At 50.3% G+C, this 14,268-nt stretch overlaps 1 protein-coding gene across 2 annotated transcripts; it reads left to right on the forward strand.

The window, feature by feature from the left end:
* Positions 1-249: 249 nt before the first annotated feature.
* Positions 250-11,816, forward strand: Klf11 (KLF transcription factor 11). 2 transcript variants are annotated; one of them, XR_015738118.1, is made up of 5 exons: positions 250-429; positions 2,343-2,594; positions 3,828-4,752; positions 9,200-11,582; positions 11,619-11,816. XR_015738118.1 is itself a non-coding variant. In XM_087907229.1 (4 exons), exons 1-4 carry the CDS (start codon positions 388-390, stop codon positions 9,478-9,480), a joined length of 1,500 nt encoding a protein of 499 aa, XP_087763355.1. In that variant the 5' UTR covers positions 250-387; the 3' UTR covers positions 9,481-11,816. The 2 variants fall into 2 exon arrangements, 1 of the variants encoding a protein (XP_087763355.1); XM_087907229.1 differs by having other exon boundaries at positions 9,200-11,816.
* The last annotated feature ends 2,452 nt before the right edge of the window (positions 11,817-14,268 follow it).

The raw sequence follows: 14,268 nt of genomic DNA on the forward strand, positions 1-14,268 counted from the left end.
CCAGACCAAAACACGTGCCGCCTCCCGCCCCTCGGGATCACGCCGCAGCCAGGCTCCGATCACGCGGCCCCCCGCGGGCCCCATTGGCCCGCGCCTTGCCGGCCCGGTGCCGATTGGCTGGCAGAGAAGAACACGCCCCCTACGGGGAGCGGTGTATTTTGGTTTGCCCGCGCGCCCCGCCCCGGGCCGCTCCCTCCGCGGCGCCCCGCCCCTCCCGCGCCTCGCGGGCCGCGCGGAGGCAGAGCCGCGCGCGGCAAGGAGGGCGGAGGTCCGCGCCGGCTGCAGGCGCTCGGGACGCCGCCACCCGCCCGCCGCGCACGTGCAACCTCCGCCACGCGCGGAGCTCCCGATCCGCAGCTTTGTGTTGCCTGCGGGCCGACGGGCACCATGCACTCGCCGGGCTCCACCGGCCCGGGCGACGCGCGCGCGGTGAGTGACTGGGCTGAGCGCGGGGCTAGACGGGGGACGCGGGAGGGATGGCGACTCCTCGCCGCGCTAGCGGCTGGGGCAGTGCTCCGGTCGTGGTCGGGGCCCCGGCGCGGCTCGGCAGGGTCAGGGAGGGGAGGGGGCGTGTTAGCGCGGCAGCCAGCCTTCAGCTTTGTCTCTTGTCCGCTGCGGCCCCGCCCGGCGCGGCTATTTCCAGCCATGACGTCACCCGAATCCAGAGGAGGACCGCTGTCGGGTGTGGGTGCGGCTGGCGGGAACGTGTGGGGCGGGGCAAGGGCGGAGCCAAAGCAGGGGCGCGGCGCGAGGGGCGTGGTGAAAGCGGTAGGTGGGCGTGTCGAGATTGCTGGGACGGGGATGCGGGGAGCTAGGTGGGACCAAGGCTAAGGGCGTGGTGAAAGCACCTGGTGGTTGTATGGGAGGGCGAGCCAAAGTTAGGGGGCTTGGTGAGAGCAGCTGGTGGAAGTGTGGGGTGGGGCAAGGGGCATGCCAACATCAGGAGGTGTGGCGAGAGCACCTGGTAGGGGTGTGCATGGGGCGGGGCAAAGGCTGAGCCAAAGGGAGGGAATGGTGAGAGCGTATGGTAGGAGTGTCGGGGTGGGGACGTGGGTTGAGCCAAACCAAAGTTGTCTGAGGAGGGTTTGCTGGACTGAGCCGGACCGAGGCAACCGTGTGTCTGGAGAGGTTCTGGAGAGCTGTGGCCGCTACCGCTAAGCTTGGTGACCTTGTAGTGGTAGGGCTGGTCAAGGGGCAGGGCCAAAGTAAGAAGGGGCGTGGTAATGGGACCTGGCAGGAGTGTAGGGCTTGGGCCTAGCCACAGTGTGAAGTCAAGGTAGGGAACTCCTGTCAGACAGAAATGTCGAGGACCCGGGGAGTGGTCTGTTTCTGTCGAGAACACAGCAAGCAGTACATGAACTCTAGGGTCTGTATTCATCTTTTCCTAGTCTGTGGGCTGGACATTCCACTTGATGGCTCAGAGACAAATTATCATGGTGGGAGGTGAAGTCCGCGTCCCCCATGGCCCTGGATCAGCCCTTTTGCAAAGGTAGCCTCTTCATCTGCTCACTGAAGGGGACTCTGGACGGATAGGAAGTTGGAGGCTCAGAAAATATGTGTGGAAACATATGGATCAAGGGTTTAGGGTTCTCTTTTGGAAGGGATGGGTTCCAGTTTCGTCCTCCCGCTCCTGGTCGTCCAGGCGGTCCAGCTTTCACACTCTGTTCTGCTCACCCCACCTCCTCCTAGCTTTCGAGAGTGACAAGTGACTTAACGTTTCTGAATCTACTGAGAAAACAGGCAGTTGCCATGGCCTCTACTTACATAGAACCCAGGTTCAGCCACTGGGAAATTAAGCTTGGGGTGATGCTTCCTTAGAGACACTACCCTGGTGACTTTTGATATAGAAGATCTCATTCACCAACTGGCTCCTTACCCGCTTTAGCTGTTTAGCTGTTTGTCTGTCTGTCTTTCCTGTGACACCTTTCTAGAGGTGGCATGTACCTCTCGAGTCAGTCTTAATCATCCACCCGAGAAGAGCTTGAGGTTAGTAACATGTTTTGTTCATTTTTAGTTTATATTGGTGGGTGTTGAACTCAGGGTCACACATGCTAATCAAGCATCCCACTACTGATCAATAGCCCAGTCTAGAAAACTTTTTGAGAATCAGGGTTTTGGTTATTTTGTTTTGTCTTGAGGAAACTGCTTCTTAACCGAACCCAACCTTCAGAACTTGAAGGCAAAGTTGCCGTGAGAGCTCCATTCGGGTCTTTTTATTCCCACACAGCCTCTTGGCTTTGTTAGAGTGTTGCACACTCCATCTGGGGTAGATCCACGTGCCCGGCAGGGTTACCGCTCTCGTTCTCCTGAACTAAGACGCCACTGTGTTGTGCCGCCTTTAGGTTGACATCCTGGATATCTGCGAGTCGATCCTTGAGAGGAAACGGCATGACAGCGAAAGGTCCACATGCAGCATCCTGGAGCAGACAGACATCGAGGCTGTGGAAGCTCTCGTGTGCATGAGCTCCTGGGGTCAGAGATCCCAGATGAGACCCCTCACACCTGTCTCTGATTCTGGTGACGTCACCACCGCTGTGCTGATGGACACAGCGGCACCTGATCTACCAAAGGACTTCCATTCTTTTTCAACTCTGGTAAGAGGAGGTCGGGGAGCGAGGCATTTTCGCGAACCGCCCAGAACGGCTCAGATAAAATCACGTTGAAGATCTTGCAGGGAGATTAACTATGATATAGCCAGGAAGTCCCCATCACATGGATACCAAAGTGTGAAAATTCATCTCTTAAAAATGTTTTCTCTTCCTTGGTGAGTCAGAACTTGCTGGCCGGCAGCGAGTGTCCATTGGACAAAGCGTGAAGATAGTTACAGAAAGGTGTGGTGTACCAGATGTCTAGGGAGTCTTACAGTAGGGTCGTGAGTTATCCCCATCTAGGATGAGGATGTGGAGAGCAGCTAAAGAAAGCATGTGCTCTGACACCAGACTGCTTAGCTGAGTGGAAACATGTCACTCTGCCTTCCTGCGGGGACCACCTGCTGGGATTTGGAGTTGATAAGTCAGTATCTTATTTTTAGGTTTTAACTTGCCACACCTGTGGAATTGCTTCTTGGGTTGGAGAAATCAGGCTATAGATTGCTTATGGTAATAAAAGTGAGAAGTGATTGACCTGGGCTAGGAACTTGCACTGAAGGCCGTGAAGGGTGGAACTGGAAAGGAATGAGTGGCAGCGAGAACTGGAGGAAAGATGGGCTGGCTCGTAGTAGCCCCTCAGGTCTTCAGACTTGGGCGTTTCCAAGGCCACTGATGACTGGCTGGGGTACATAGAGGCTTGGCTCAGTAGAGCCACCATTTCTTTTCTTGTTTTAAGAGCCTGAAGTGTCATGAAAAGCTTTCATTTTGATTTTTTTTTTTGAGACAGGGTTTCTCTGTATAGCCCTGGCTGTCCTGGAACTTGCTTTGTAGACCAGGCTGGCCTCGAACTCATAGAGATATGGCTGCGTCTGCTGCCTCAGTGCTGGGATGAAAGGCGTGCGCCACTGCCACCCAATGAAAAGCTTTCATTTTAAAATATGAAATTTTCACAGTCCTTTTAGTTCAATTGCTCTTCTCAGTAGCTGCACATGACCTAGGGTAGACACCGCCATCCCTTCCAAAGAGGCACGTGCATGGCTGGGAAAGGGCAGTCCACATAGGAAGAAGTGGGAATAGCAGAGTCCCCAAAGACTCCTTGGGCTGTCCAGCTCAGCCTAGTGCTCTCCAAATGCATCTTTTCCAAGGCAGTGGGAGCAGTGCAGTCAGACAATTTCCTTGAAGCTCCTTTGACCAACGTGACCTTTGACTTGATGCTTTCTTTCTCTGTTTCTCTTCAAGTGTATAACTCCACCTCAGAGCCCAGAACTCATGGAGCCATCCACAGGGACCCCAGTTACTTCCCAAGTCACTAATTCCAAAGGATGCATGGTCACCGTCCTCCCCCCATCCCCAACCGAGGCCAGCAGAGCCCTTAGCAGAAGAGAGCCGCCAGAGCCCGCTTCTGGGTCCTCCTGCAGGGCCGTGATGACCAGTGTGATCCGTCACACTGGAGAGAGTCCTGTGTTTCCGACCGCCCTGACTCCAGAGCAACAACTGTCCGGCAGCAGAGAAAGACAAGCAGGGCTGCCGGGCCATCATGAAGCTTTGCAGGATATGCGCTCGGCAGACGGTTTACTTGTTACTAACTCGGTTTCCTGCCAGCCTTGCTTGCACAAGTCTGGTGTCCCGTTCCCCACCTACCAAGGCCAGCAGACAGGATGGCCGGCTGCTGTTCAGACCTGCTTACCAAAGAATTCTGAAAGTGACTTGTCAAGGAAAACCACCCCTCTGATTTCTGTCCCTGTCTCCAGTCCCCCTTTCCTTTGCCAAATGATCCCCGTGGCTGCACAAAATGGCATGTTCTCAGCTTTTTTGAAGCCTCCTCCCCAGTTGTCTGCAGGGATTGTCAAGCCCATCCTACCCCAAGCTGCTTCGGTGCCCCAGCCAGTGTTCATGGGCCCATCTATGCCTCAGGGAACTGTGATGTTGGTCTTGCCTCAGAGCACCTTCCCCCAGCCTGCTACCTGCCCTTCTGGTGTCATGGCCATCGGAAATACCAAGCTGTTGCCCCTTGCCCCTGCGCCAATGTTCATTGCCTCCAGCCAGAACTGTACCCCTCAGGTAGACTTTTCCCGAAGGAGGAACTACGTTTGTAACTTCCCAGGTTGCCGGAAGACCTACTTCAAAAGTTCCCACCTCAAGGCTCATCTTCGTACCCACACGGGTAAGTGGTAGGGTGCCTGGTGTGATGGAAGCCCCAGACCTTCGGGAGAGGAAAGCGCCCTGCACCTCTGGAGAGAGGCAGGAGGAACGGAGGGGCTTGCAGCAGTCAGGGTCATGAGCAGGTGGTCATGAGAGGTGCTGGGGGAGAGAATGGGGGCTTGTGATGGTTTTAGGGTACTCTTTACCTTACTGCAATAAGCATTATGTTCATACTCAGTATAAGCATCACTGTGACTTGGAAGTCTGTCCACGCCATCAAAAGTTCTCACTGTATAATATTTTAAGAGTATAGGGGGTTTTTGTTGTTGTTTGCTTTTGTTTTGTTTGGGTTTGTTTTTTTTTTCTGCTTTTGAGAATATATAGTTTTTAGTTGAAGAATTCACACAAGGGGCTGGAGAGATGACTCAGTGGTTAAGAGCGCTGACTGCTCTTCCAGAGGACCTGGGTTCAATTCCCAGCACCCACATGACAGCTCACAACTGTCTGTATCTCCAGTTCCAGGGGTCCTGACACCCATGGCAAAATACCAATAGACATAAATAAATGAAACCCCTACAATTTAAAAAAAGTCACGTAAGAAGCTATAATAGCCTGCTGGGTTTCTTTAATTTTTAAATTCTGTCTTCAGTCATGGAAACATCCTCTAGCCGCTAGAGTAGCCGCTCGCCACATGTACTTGAAACAGACTGGTTTGACTGAGGAACTCAATCGCACATTCTCATCAGCTGAAGTTTTACACTTAAGTAGCTTCAGGAGCTGGTGGCTGCTGCGCTGTCCAGCAGGGGCCGAGTGCCACTGGGCAGAGCCACTTTGGTAGAGTAGAGCAGCATTTCTCAGGTCCTCTGCAAATTGATGTGTTGTTTGTCATTTTCAATGGCCCCATGGTTACGTGGTCTGCTTGTTACACTTGACTTTAGAGAACCATGTATTTACATGTAAACACATGTAGAGATGTGAGGATCTACGGTAAAGCGTGCATCTCTCTCTAAACTCATGACCCTGGAGCATCTTCCCTCAGTCCCCGTGAGAATGTCTGAGTTGCAGACTCTTCTACAGGAAGGCCTGGGGCTGGAGGAGTTACTGCTCTGTTTTATTTTAAAATAGTGTTGCCATAGCTGGCTTCTAATTAGCACAGTACGCGCTGGCCATGGCGACTCCGCTTGCTGAGCAAGCAGTGTGCACCCTGGTGTTCAGACAGTCAAGAAAGAGTCATTCCTTCGTACTCTGGAGCCGTGGGTGGCTCTAGGACGTGGGCCCTACACCTGTCCCGTGAGGTACTTGTCTCTTTGTCAGAGCAAACACAACCTCTTGTTCTCATCTTCCCACGTGTTTCCACGCATCCACCTTAGCCCGCCCCCAACCCCTGCCTATTGAGACCCTTTCAGGGCCTGCCCCAAATCAGCTGGTGAGTGTTTGTTCGTGTCCTTCCTCTTTGATTCCATGGGTATTGTGTGTCTCACCACCTTTTCTCTTGTAGCCCTGGCCATCCTGGAACTTGCTCTGTAGTCCAGGCTAGCTCGGAATTCAGAAAGCCACCTGCCTCTGCCTCATGAATACTTGGATTACAGGTGTGTGCCACCACACCCAACTTTTGCTGTTTCTAAAATGGTGTTTCTGTATGTGTCTGAGTGCAGTGGCCGGCAGGTTTGGCTCCGCAGGAGCTGGAGTTATGGGTGGTTGTAAGTTGCTGCTCTGAGTGCTGGGTTCTACTGGGTGCTGGGTGTGCTGCAAGAGCTGCGTGCTCTCTAACCTGTGAGCTTGTCTCCTTGTCTCTGTACCATTAGATGACTGTCCCAGTGCGTATAAATTCCCGGTGCCACTCTAGTAAACAAACTTTGGTTGGCACTTCAGCAAGGTCATTCTGGTGGCTATGTCAGATGAAGGGGTGACCTGTTTGGTGGGCTCTTTGACATTGTGAACCTCCTTTTCTGTTCAGTAGGCTCTTGGGCGTGGTGAGCCCCCCTTTTTTTTACTTTGTCTATCTAGATGAACTTTGCATCAGTTTTCCCAGATAAAAATACTAACAGAGCTGTAAAACTTGAGAGAAAGCCAGTTTTTCTATGCTCTTCAGAGAAGTAAGAGCAGTTTGAATGAGCTGAGGGCTCTGAGTCCCACTGTTCTGCCATTGGAGTTCTCATGGAGTTGCCAGTGGAGTTCCTCCATTGGCGTTCTCCTAAGATCTGGAACTTCGGGTGGGTTTATTTCAGATAAAGACTGTGTTTCAAGTTCGTCCACCAACCTGAACAATATTTCACAGTGAAGGAGGTGAGGTGAACGGGTACTCCATTTTGACTGAAAACACGGAATTTTCTAAATCGTGTACTCAGGGGCTGGCAGTCTCTGAGCAGCTCCTGGGCACTGGGTATGCTGCTGACCTTAGGGAAGCAGGAGTGGGAAGTGCCGCTGTCTGTGTCTGCTGATGGATGTTTTGAAAGAATCTAAGAAAGAAGTCTACCAAGTTCAGGGCTCTGGAATTGCCAGTCTAAAAGCATGTGTTCTTGTCATCTCTGAGGGCCAGCCTGCAACATTCCCAGTGTACAAGAGGGCATCATCGGGTACAACGGGGTTCGTATGCCAGAGAGCTTGCTTTTATAACAGCTGCTCCCGTGACTCTGTTAATCTATAACTCCAGGGCTCAGGACCCCATCAGCGACCAAAGAGCCTACCTGTTAAGTATCAGTAGTGTATGACCTTGGGATTATATTTCCAAGGTGTAGAGTTTGGGGTCATAGTGAAACCATGTTAGCCACTCCGGGCTTACCATGAAGATTCTGAAAGCGTGGAACAGGAAGGCTCACTGCTGGATTTTCTGTAACTCTGAGGACTGTTGGAGTTAGTGTCCCTTCAGAACTGATTTATCTGCTACCTGCTGTAGGAAATCCGCAGAGAGACAGATCGCATAGCAGCTCATAGCTCTCTAGCAAATCAACCCCCGTGCATGTATGTAGTCTGTGATTGCCACAGCCAGGTAGGGAGGTGTCAGGATACAAAGAAGGGCCTGGCCCTGTGCTGGCTGGAACAGGAGTTCATTGGAAAAAAAAGAAGGTGGGGGGCTCCAGTATCTACCTGCCTGAAGGCCCCCTTATCTCTCCAACTCCAGGAAGATAATAAGACACCACCCGGGCAACTTCTCAGAAGCATTGATAACCATTTAAAACATCTAACCAGAAAGTGTCTGTTAGAACACAAACCTTTATGTGTGTGTGTGTATGTGTGTGTGTGTGTGTGTGTGTGTGTAACTCTGCCTCCTGTGTGGTTAATATTGGTAACTTGACAGGATCTAGTGTCACCTGGTAGACAAGGACCCACGTTACCTGGGGCTCTGGACTGGATAGCTGAGCACGGGCATTCATCTCTCTGCTTCTGGACTGTGAACCCATTATTACCAGCCGCCGCAAGCTCCTCCCACTGTGATGGACCTGTACCCTCCAGTGGGGCCAGAATAAACTCCCTTAATTTACTTTTGTCGGCAATATGGAAAGTAATTAAATACTTCTAACAACATAGAAAATAACTAATATAACCTGGTTGTCCGTGTGATAAGAAATACGGACTTGAAATAATGATTCTAAGAAGCCTTAAAGCCTCTTGGAAGGACTTTCTGGGAGGTGTGCAGTTTATCCCAAGAGAGAAAGGATTCTTTTTTTGAAGAATTTTCCTCCCACATCTGTGGATGGGAGTCAGTTGGGAGGGTACTTGCCTGGCATGCATGCAGCTCCAGGTTTGGTCCCAGCACGTAAGAGGTGGAGTTAGGAGACTCAGAAGTTCAGTGCCTTCCTTTGCTATACAGGGTGTTGGAGGCTGTCCTGGCTTTCATGAGACCCTGTCTCTGCCTACCCGCGCCCCCCCACCACCACAAAAAAAGCAGTATTGTCTGGAGATAGGACGATCTCTTAAGTTCCCTGCCTGCCTGGGCTACTTAGCACAACTCTGTCAAAGAAAAAAAACTAGGGATGATGGCACACGCCTTTAATCCCGGCACTCAGGCAGGAGGATCTCTGAGTTGTACCGAGTTTCAGGCCAGCCAGGGCTACATAGTGAGACCCTGTCTCATAAAAGTCTTCCCCGAGTATAAGAGATTTTTTTTTTTTCTCTTCTTAAAATGCATCTTTAAAACCAGGGTGGTGGCACATGCCTCTAACTCCAGTACTGAAGTAGATTCCAAGTTCCAGACCTGCCCGGGCTACATAATGAGTCTTCATCAGAAAAGCAAAACACGAAGCTACACAAATGTGCATGGGTAAAATGTTTGAACAATTAGCCTAGTGTGATGCCTGTGGGCTTTGGCATGCACACCGCGGGGTCGGAAGAAGTGTTTGGTGGAGGATTTGCTGACTCCTGAGCCACCCAGGCAGGTGTCCCTCTTCTGAGGTGTGGTGAAGAGACCTGTGAGCAGCCCTCGGGAAGGTGCTGAGTGCGCACTCTTACTTTAGTTTGTTTTCCGCCAGGGGAGAAGCCCTTTACCTGCAGCTGGGACGGCTGTGACAAGAAGTTTGCAAGGTCAGATGAACTGTCTCGCCACCGCAGAACCCACACAGGGGAGAAGAAGTTTGTGTGCCCTGTGTGTGAGCGGCGTTTCATGCGGAGCGACCACCTGACAAAGCACGCCCGGCGCCACATGACGACCAAGAAGATCCCAGGTTGGCAGGCAGAGGTGGGCAAGCTGAACAGAATTGCCTTGTCAGAGAGCCCAGGGAGCATCCTCGAGCCCTTGCCGGCCTCGGGCTGAGAGGGTCCATGCTGCCCATCACCTGTGGGCTTCTTCAGACGCCTCTTCAGGAATGAGGAATGGGACCTGTGTGTTCCTCCCAAAAAAACAAAAACAAAACAAACAAACAAAAATACGGTCTCTGGGCTGTTGAAGGGGAGCTGGTTCTGATGGAAGTACATTAACTCTTCTGGCTGGGCCCTGTTCAGTCTGTAGTGTCTGCGCTGACTCCCCGTCTTGCTCTGTCTCTGTCGCTCTGTCTGTCTCTCCGTCTCTCTTTCTTTGTGAGGAAATGGAAGAAAATTTGATCTAAATCACCAGCATTCAAGCAACTATTTCGGCAATAAAGTTTACAGAGTCTGGGTTTTTTTTTTTTAAACAACCTTTCTATTCTATGTTTTGTAGAAATGAGACAGGGTACTAATTTTTATACTTTTTTATAAAAATATTTATACTGTGCTCGAATCACCAATTTCTGGGTAGACAGTTTTACCGCCTTCTTTTTCCATGTTTTATAACAAAGTTTTGTAATGACCCTGCTTAAGTACTCTTGGTAGTTAGTCAGAAAAAAAAAAAATCAAAATCCACAACTTTGTTACCAGCCTTTTTATAGCAAATGTTTTAGATCAGAACTGGTTTAATAAAGAGCTCTTGTATACATAATAAATAAATAAATACATAAATACATAACTAGCGAGCTCTTAAAGGGGAAAAATAAGCTTTGTAGTCAGCTTCTTTGTATCAGTAAATTCTAGCAGTTGGTCCTATAGCCCACAGAACCGCAGTGCTAGTTGGGTGAACTAGCCACGTGTGTCCAACGTCCCTGTGGAGGGTGTGCCAAGTTGGCCACCTAAGGTGAGACGAATGCACAGTGTTGACTTTTAGACCATTTGTCTGCCAAGAGCAAATGATCCCATGGCCTGTCTGTACTTAAGCACCAAAAACCAGGAATGCGGCCACCGAAGCTCTGTAGATTGTCTGTTGGCTTCTGGTGTGGTTTTGTACCGCGTGATTGGTTCAGTGACCACGCAGATAAAAGCAAGTTGGATAAACCTTCCACCTAAGTGCAGCTTACGCACAGCAAGCATGCGTGCCCAGTAAGCTCTGGGGTTCAGATGCCTTCTAACAATGGACAGAACGCCAAGAAGTGCTTGCTTTGCTAAGTGGCAGGGGCAGCCACTCAGTTGCCCTTCCACTCACTGTGTGGGACGGAAATGGTTTTGCTCAACTGAGAAGACATGGAATGGGGATTTTGTAGCTAGCCTGAAAGCAGATCGCAGGTGCTGCTCTATACCTTGTGAGCATGTATCCTGCACAGAGTGGCCTCCGTGTGTCCAAATGGCCACAAAAACTGGCTTTAGTTAGAGCTAGGGAAGTTCAGGCAGTACAGTAAGTGAGAACAAGATACTGCACTGTTTGGGCAGCCTGAGGATATTTTTGTGTGGTATTGTATTAGATTTTGTATTTGCCCTTTAATATTGGCATTGAACTTTATTTAAATGATGGCAAGGTTGAAATATTAAATAGATAAAATGAGGTTTTACGTTCAGGTCTTTTGAGCCTTATAGAACCGTCTCGTGGTCATGCATTGTATGTTGTTACTTGATCCCTGTTAGGCTGCCTTTGGTAGTCTCTGAGTTTTGTAGGTGTGTGTGTTTAGGCAGTGTCTGGACAGTTCTCCAGATCGCTGTTGTCTTTCCACATGATGGAACCGCGGGAGAACTGACTGTACATAGCTCCCAAGTGTCCCAGTACCCCAGTCCTGTCCTCCACGCTGGCGATTGTGCAAACGGTAAATGGCGTCCAGTGCGATCGTCTTCACCATGACACGCAGAGTGGTGTGTCCTGTCCCCGTGTTTCCGTGAGTCACACAGAACTTCAGTTCCCCGACCAGTGTTGTCTCTGAAATAACCGATGTGTTGAAACACCATAGGGTTCCATTTCCTGATTAGATTTAGAAATCCCTTCTGCAGAAGAACCCCCACTGTCTGTCTACTGAAAGACTGAGTTGGAAAACATTTCCTATCTGAAAAGGACTCCTGAGCCGCAGAGCCCTAGGAGGGCCCTGCTCCCTTGAGCGCCCTCGCTGACCCCCTCATGCTGAGGCACCCCCTCATGCTGAGGTCCCCCCTCATGTTGAGGCACCCCCTCATGCTGAGGTCCCCCCAGTGCACTTTATTGCTTGAGCAGTTCTGCTTGATTTGATTTTTTTTTTACCTTGTTGAGCCTTTTGGTAGTTTTAGTAATAAAATTTAAATGTTTCAAATGCTTATGTTTTATGTAATAGACTTATTTAAATGGGTATGTGTGATGTAACCTTTTGCTTTGAATCATATAAAACTTTCTTGGTTTGCAGACTTGGCTTGTGTGCTGTGTTGTGCAATTGTGTACAGTGACTTAATGCACACAGTCTTCATATGAATCTAGGAGATTCATCATGTATTGACCTAACTTGAACTCTTATTTGGGGGACTCTAATCTATTTCGGAGGAAGCAATACAGTGGCAAAGAAGTCAACTCATAAGAATTCTTGCAGGCAAGCTGTGACAGTTTGAGCATAATAACAACAGCAGTAGGACTTCCACTTTTACCTAATGCAGCGTAATAGAGACAGGGCTTCCATCTCCACAGTTACCAACCAGCGCCCATCCACAGCAGGGCCCAGGATGGAGATTCCGTGTGTCCTCCCTCCCTGCCTCTTGGTATCTGGCTGGACTTTGCAATGTAGAGCATTCGCCATTCAGGCCTCAGAGGCGGGAGAGATGGGTACCAGTGCCCCTGAGACATAGCAAGAGCCGAGTCCCAGAGACCATGCGCAGGGTTTAGTCTCCCCTATTGCTCCTGGGCGCTTGCAGACAGATTGATCCGAAAGCCACCCTTCCTAGCGAGCAGCTCAGTGACTTACCCCTCCTGTGCCTCCCAGACACATGGTCGACCTCACCACTGTTTTATTTGTCCAGGGCCTGGCAGCACAAAGCCTGGCATGGACTGTGCCTTCTGCCTGCTGTAGAAGTCCCACACAACAATTACTCTTGCTAACTTAAAGAATCAACAGAGGCTTTCCCGGCAGATGGAGGAGAGGCAAATACCTTCCCTCCTTCCTCCGTTGGCCGTCTCCCTTCCCAAGAGGTAGCCTGACTCCTGGGGGGCTTTGTTCCTTAGCCCCCAACTGGACCTCCAACTTCTCCCAGGGGCGGAGCCCTGGTCCAGGTTGCTACTGCTTCTCATGACCACAGGATGTCACTGTTGAGAGTTGGAACTGGCCTTGGGCAGTCAGATCTGGCTTCCCCTAATTAATGCCACAGGCAACCACACGCTCTGCTTCCGTTTCTGCATGTGCAACTGTGGGGTCCCATCCTGAGGCCACCAACAACTTTGGGATACAGACCTCGGGCCAAGTACCTCTGGGAGCTCAAGGGCTTCTCTGTCCTTCCCAAGGCTCCATGCCCAAGAGAGGGCAATGCTTCCTTGCCAACACTAGAAAGAATTTCTCTATGTAACCCTAGGCTGTCCTACTTGATCTGTAGACTAGGCTGGCTTCGAATTCAAAAATCTGCCTGCCTCTGCCTCTTGAGTGCTGGTATTAAAGGTGTGTGCCACTACCACCCACAAAAGAAGGATTTCTTCACACTAGGAAACAGTTCTTTCCTGCCTCTCAAGGCCAAGTTTTCCCCAAGATTCAGGCCAGCACCCCCAAAAAAGGTCTAGTTATGGAACCTTCTTCCTAGAGGAAGCAACTAACCTTCAGAGTCTAATAGGTGGTTTGTGGGTTTGCAGGAGGGCTCAATGGCTAAGGCACCTGTCACCGAGCAAGGGCACCTGTTTGCTCACTGGAATTCACATGGTGAAAAGAGAGAAGCACCTCCTGCAAATTGTCCTCTGACTTCCACACCTGCACCATGGCATACACACCCATGTACTACAGACACACGTGCATGTGTGCACACAAAATGTAATAACAATACTTTAAAACGTTATTTCTGCTCTTCAATGCTCAGAATCACCCAGCGATACTTTCCCCCTGTGTGCAGATAGATAGATAGATAGATAGATAGATAGATAGATAGATAGATAGATAGATAGATATAGATGTACGTACACATCTAGGGGGAAGTGTATTGCTGTGAGTGCATTATGCCATGCCATCATGCATGTGGGCATCAGGACAGTCTGCAGCAGTTGGCTCTTTCCTTCCACCAGGCCCTCTGGGGCTGGAGCTCATGTCATCAGGCTTGACATCAAAAGCTTTTACCTGCCAAGCCATCACCTTGGCCCTTTAAAAAATAATCACTGCATTTTATTTCTGTCCAATTCTTGACAAGAAAAATACCCCCATAGACCTGACACTCAACCGCTGGTCTCGCACGCTACTGCTGATAGACACCTGGTCTCCAGAGTGCTTTCTCAGGGGGGCGGTGACATCATTCATGAATCCCAGAATCCCCAGGAGTGGGTGGGACTCCTGGACATCATTTCAGGAAATGTGCTTCTGGAAATTGGGAACATCAAAAAAGAGGGTGCTAAAAGCTTGTCCCAGGGGCTGGAGAGATGGCTCAGTAGTTAAGAGCACTGGCTGCTCTTCCAGAGGTCCTGAGTTCAGATCCCAGCAACCACATGGTGGCTCACAGCCATTTGTAATGAGATCTGGTTCCCTCTTCTGGCCTGCAGGTGTACATGCAGACAGAACACTGTATACATAATATAAAATAAATCTTAAATAAATAAATAAATAAATAAATAAATAAATAAAGGCTTGTCCCAGGCAGTTTTGGCCAATCTGCTGGTGTGGGAGGCTCCTTCTGAGCTGAG

The sequence above is a fragment of the Myodes glareolus genome, chromosome 6, assembly GCF_982192425.1.
Source record: "Myodes glareolus chromosome 6, mMyoGla1.1, whole genome shotgun sequence".
In the NCBI taxonomy this organism is placed as follows: Eukaryota; Metazoa; Chordata; class Mammalia; order Rodentia; family Cricetidae; genus Myodes; species Myodes glareolus.

Coding starts and splice junctions, on each gene's coding strand:
- Klf11 (XM_087907229.1), top strand. CDS start 388: ATGCACTCGCCGGGCTCCACCGGCCCGGGCGACGCGCGCGCG. Junction 430..2,342: donor GCCCGGGCGACGCGCGCGCG/GTGAGTGACTGG, acceptor TGCCGCCTTTAG/GTTGACATCCTGGATATCTG. Junction 2,595..3,827: donor TCCATTCTTTTTCAACTCTG/GTAAGAGGAGGT, acceptor TTTCTCTTCAAG/TGTATAACTCCACCTCAGAG.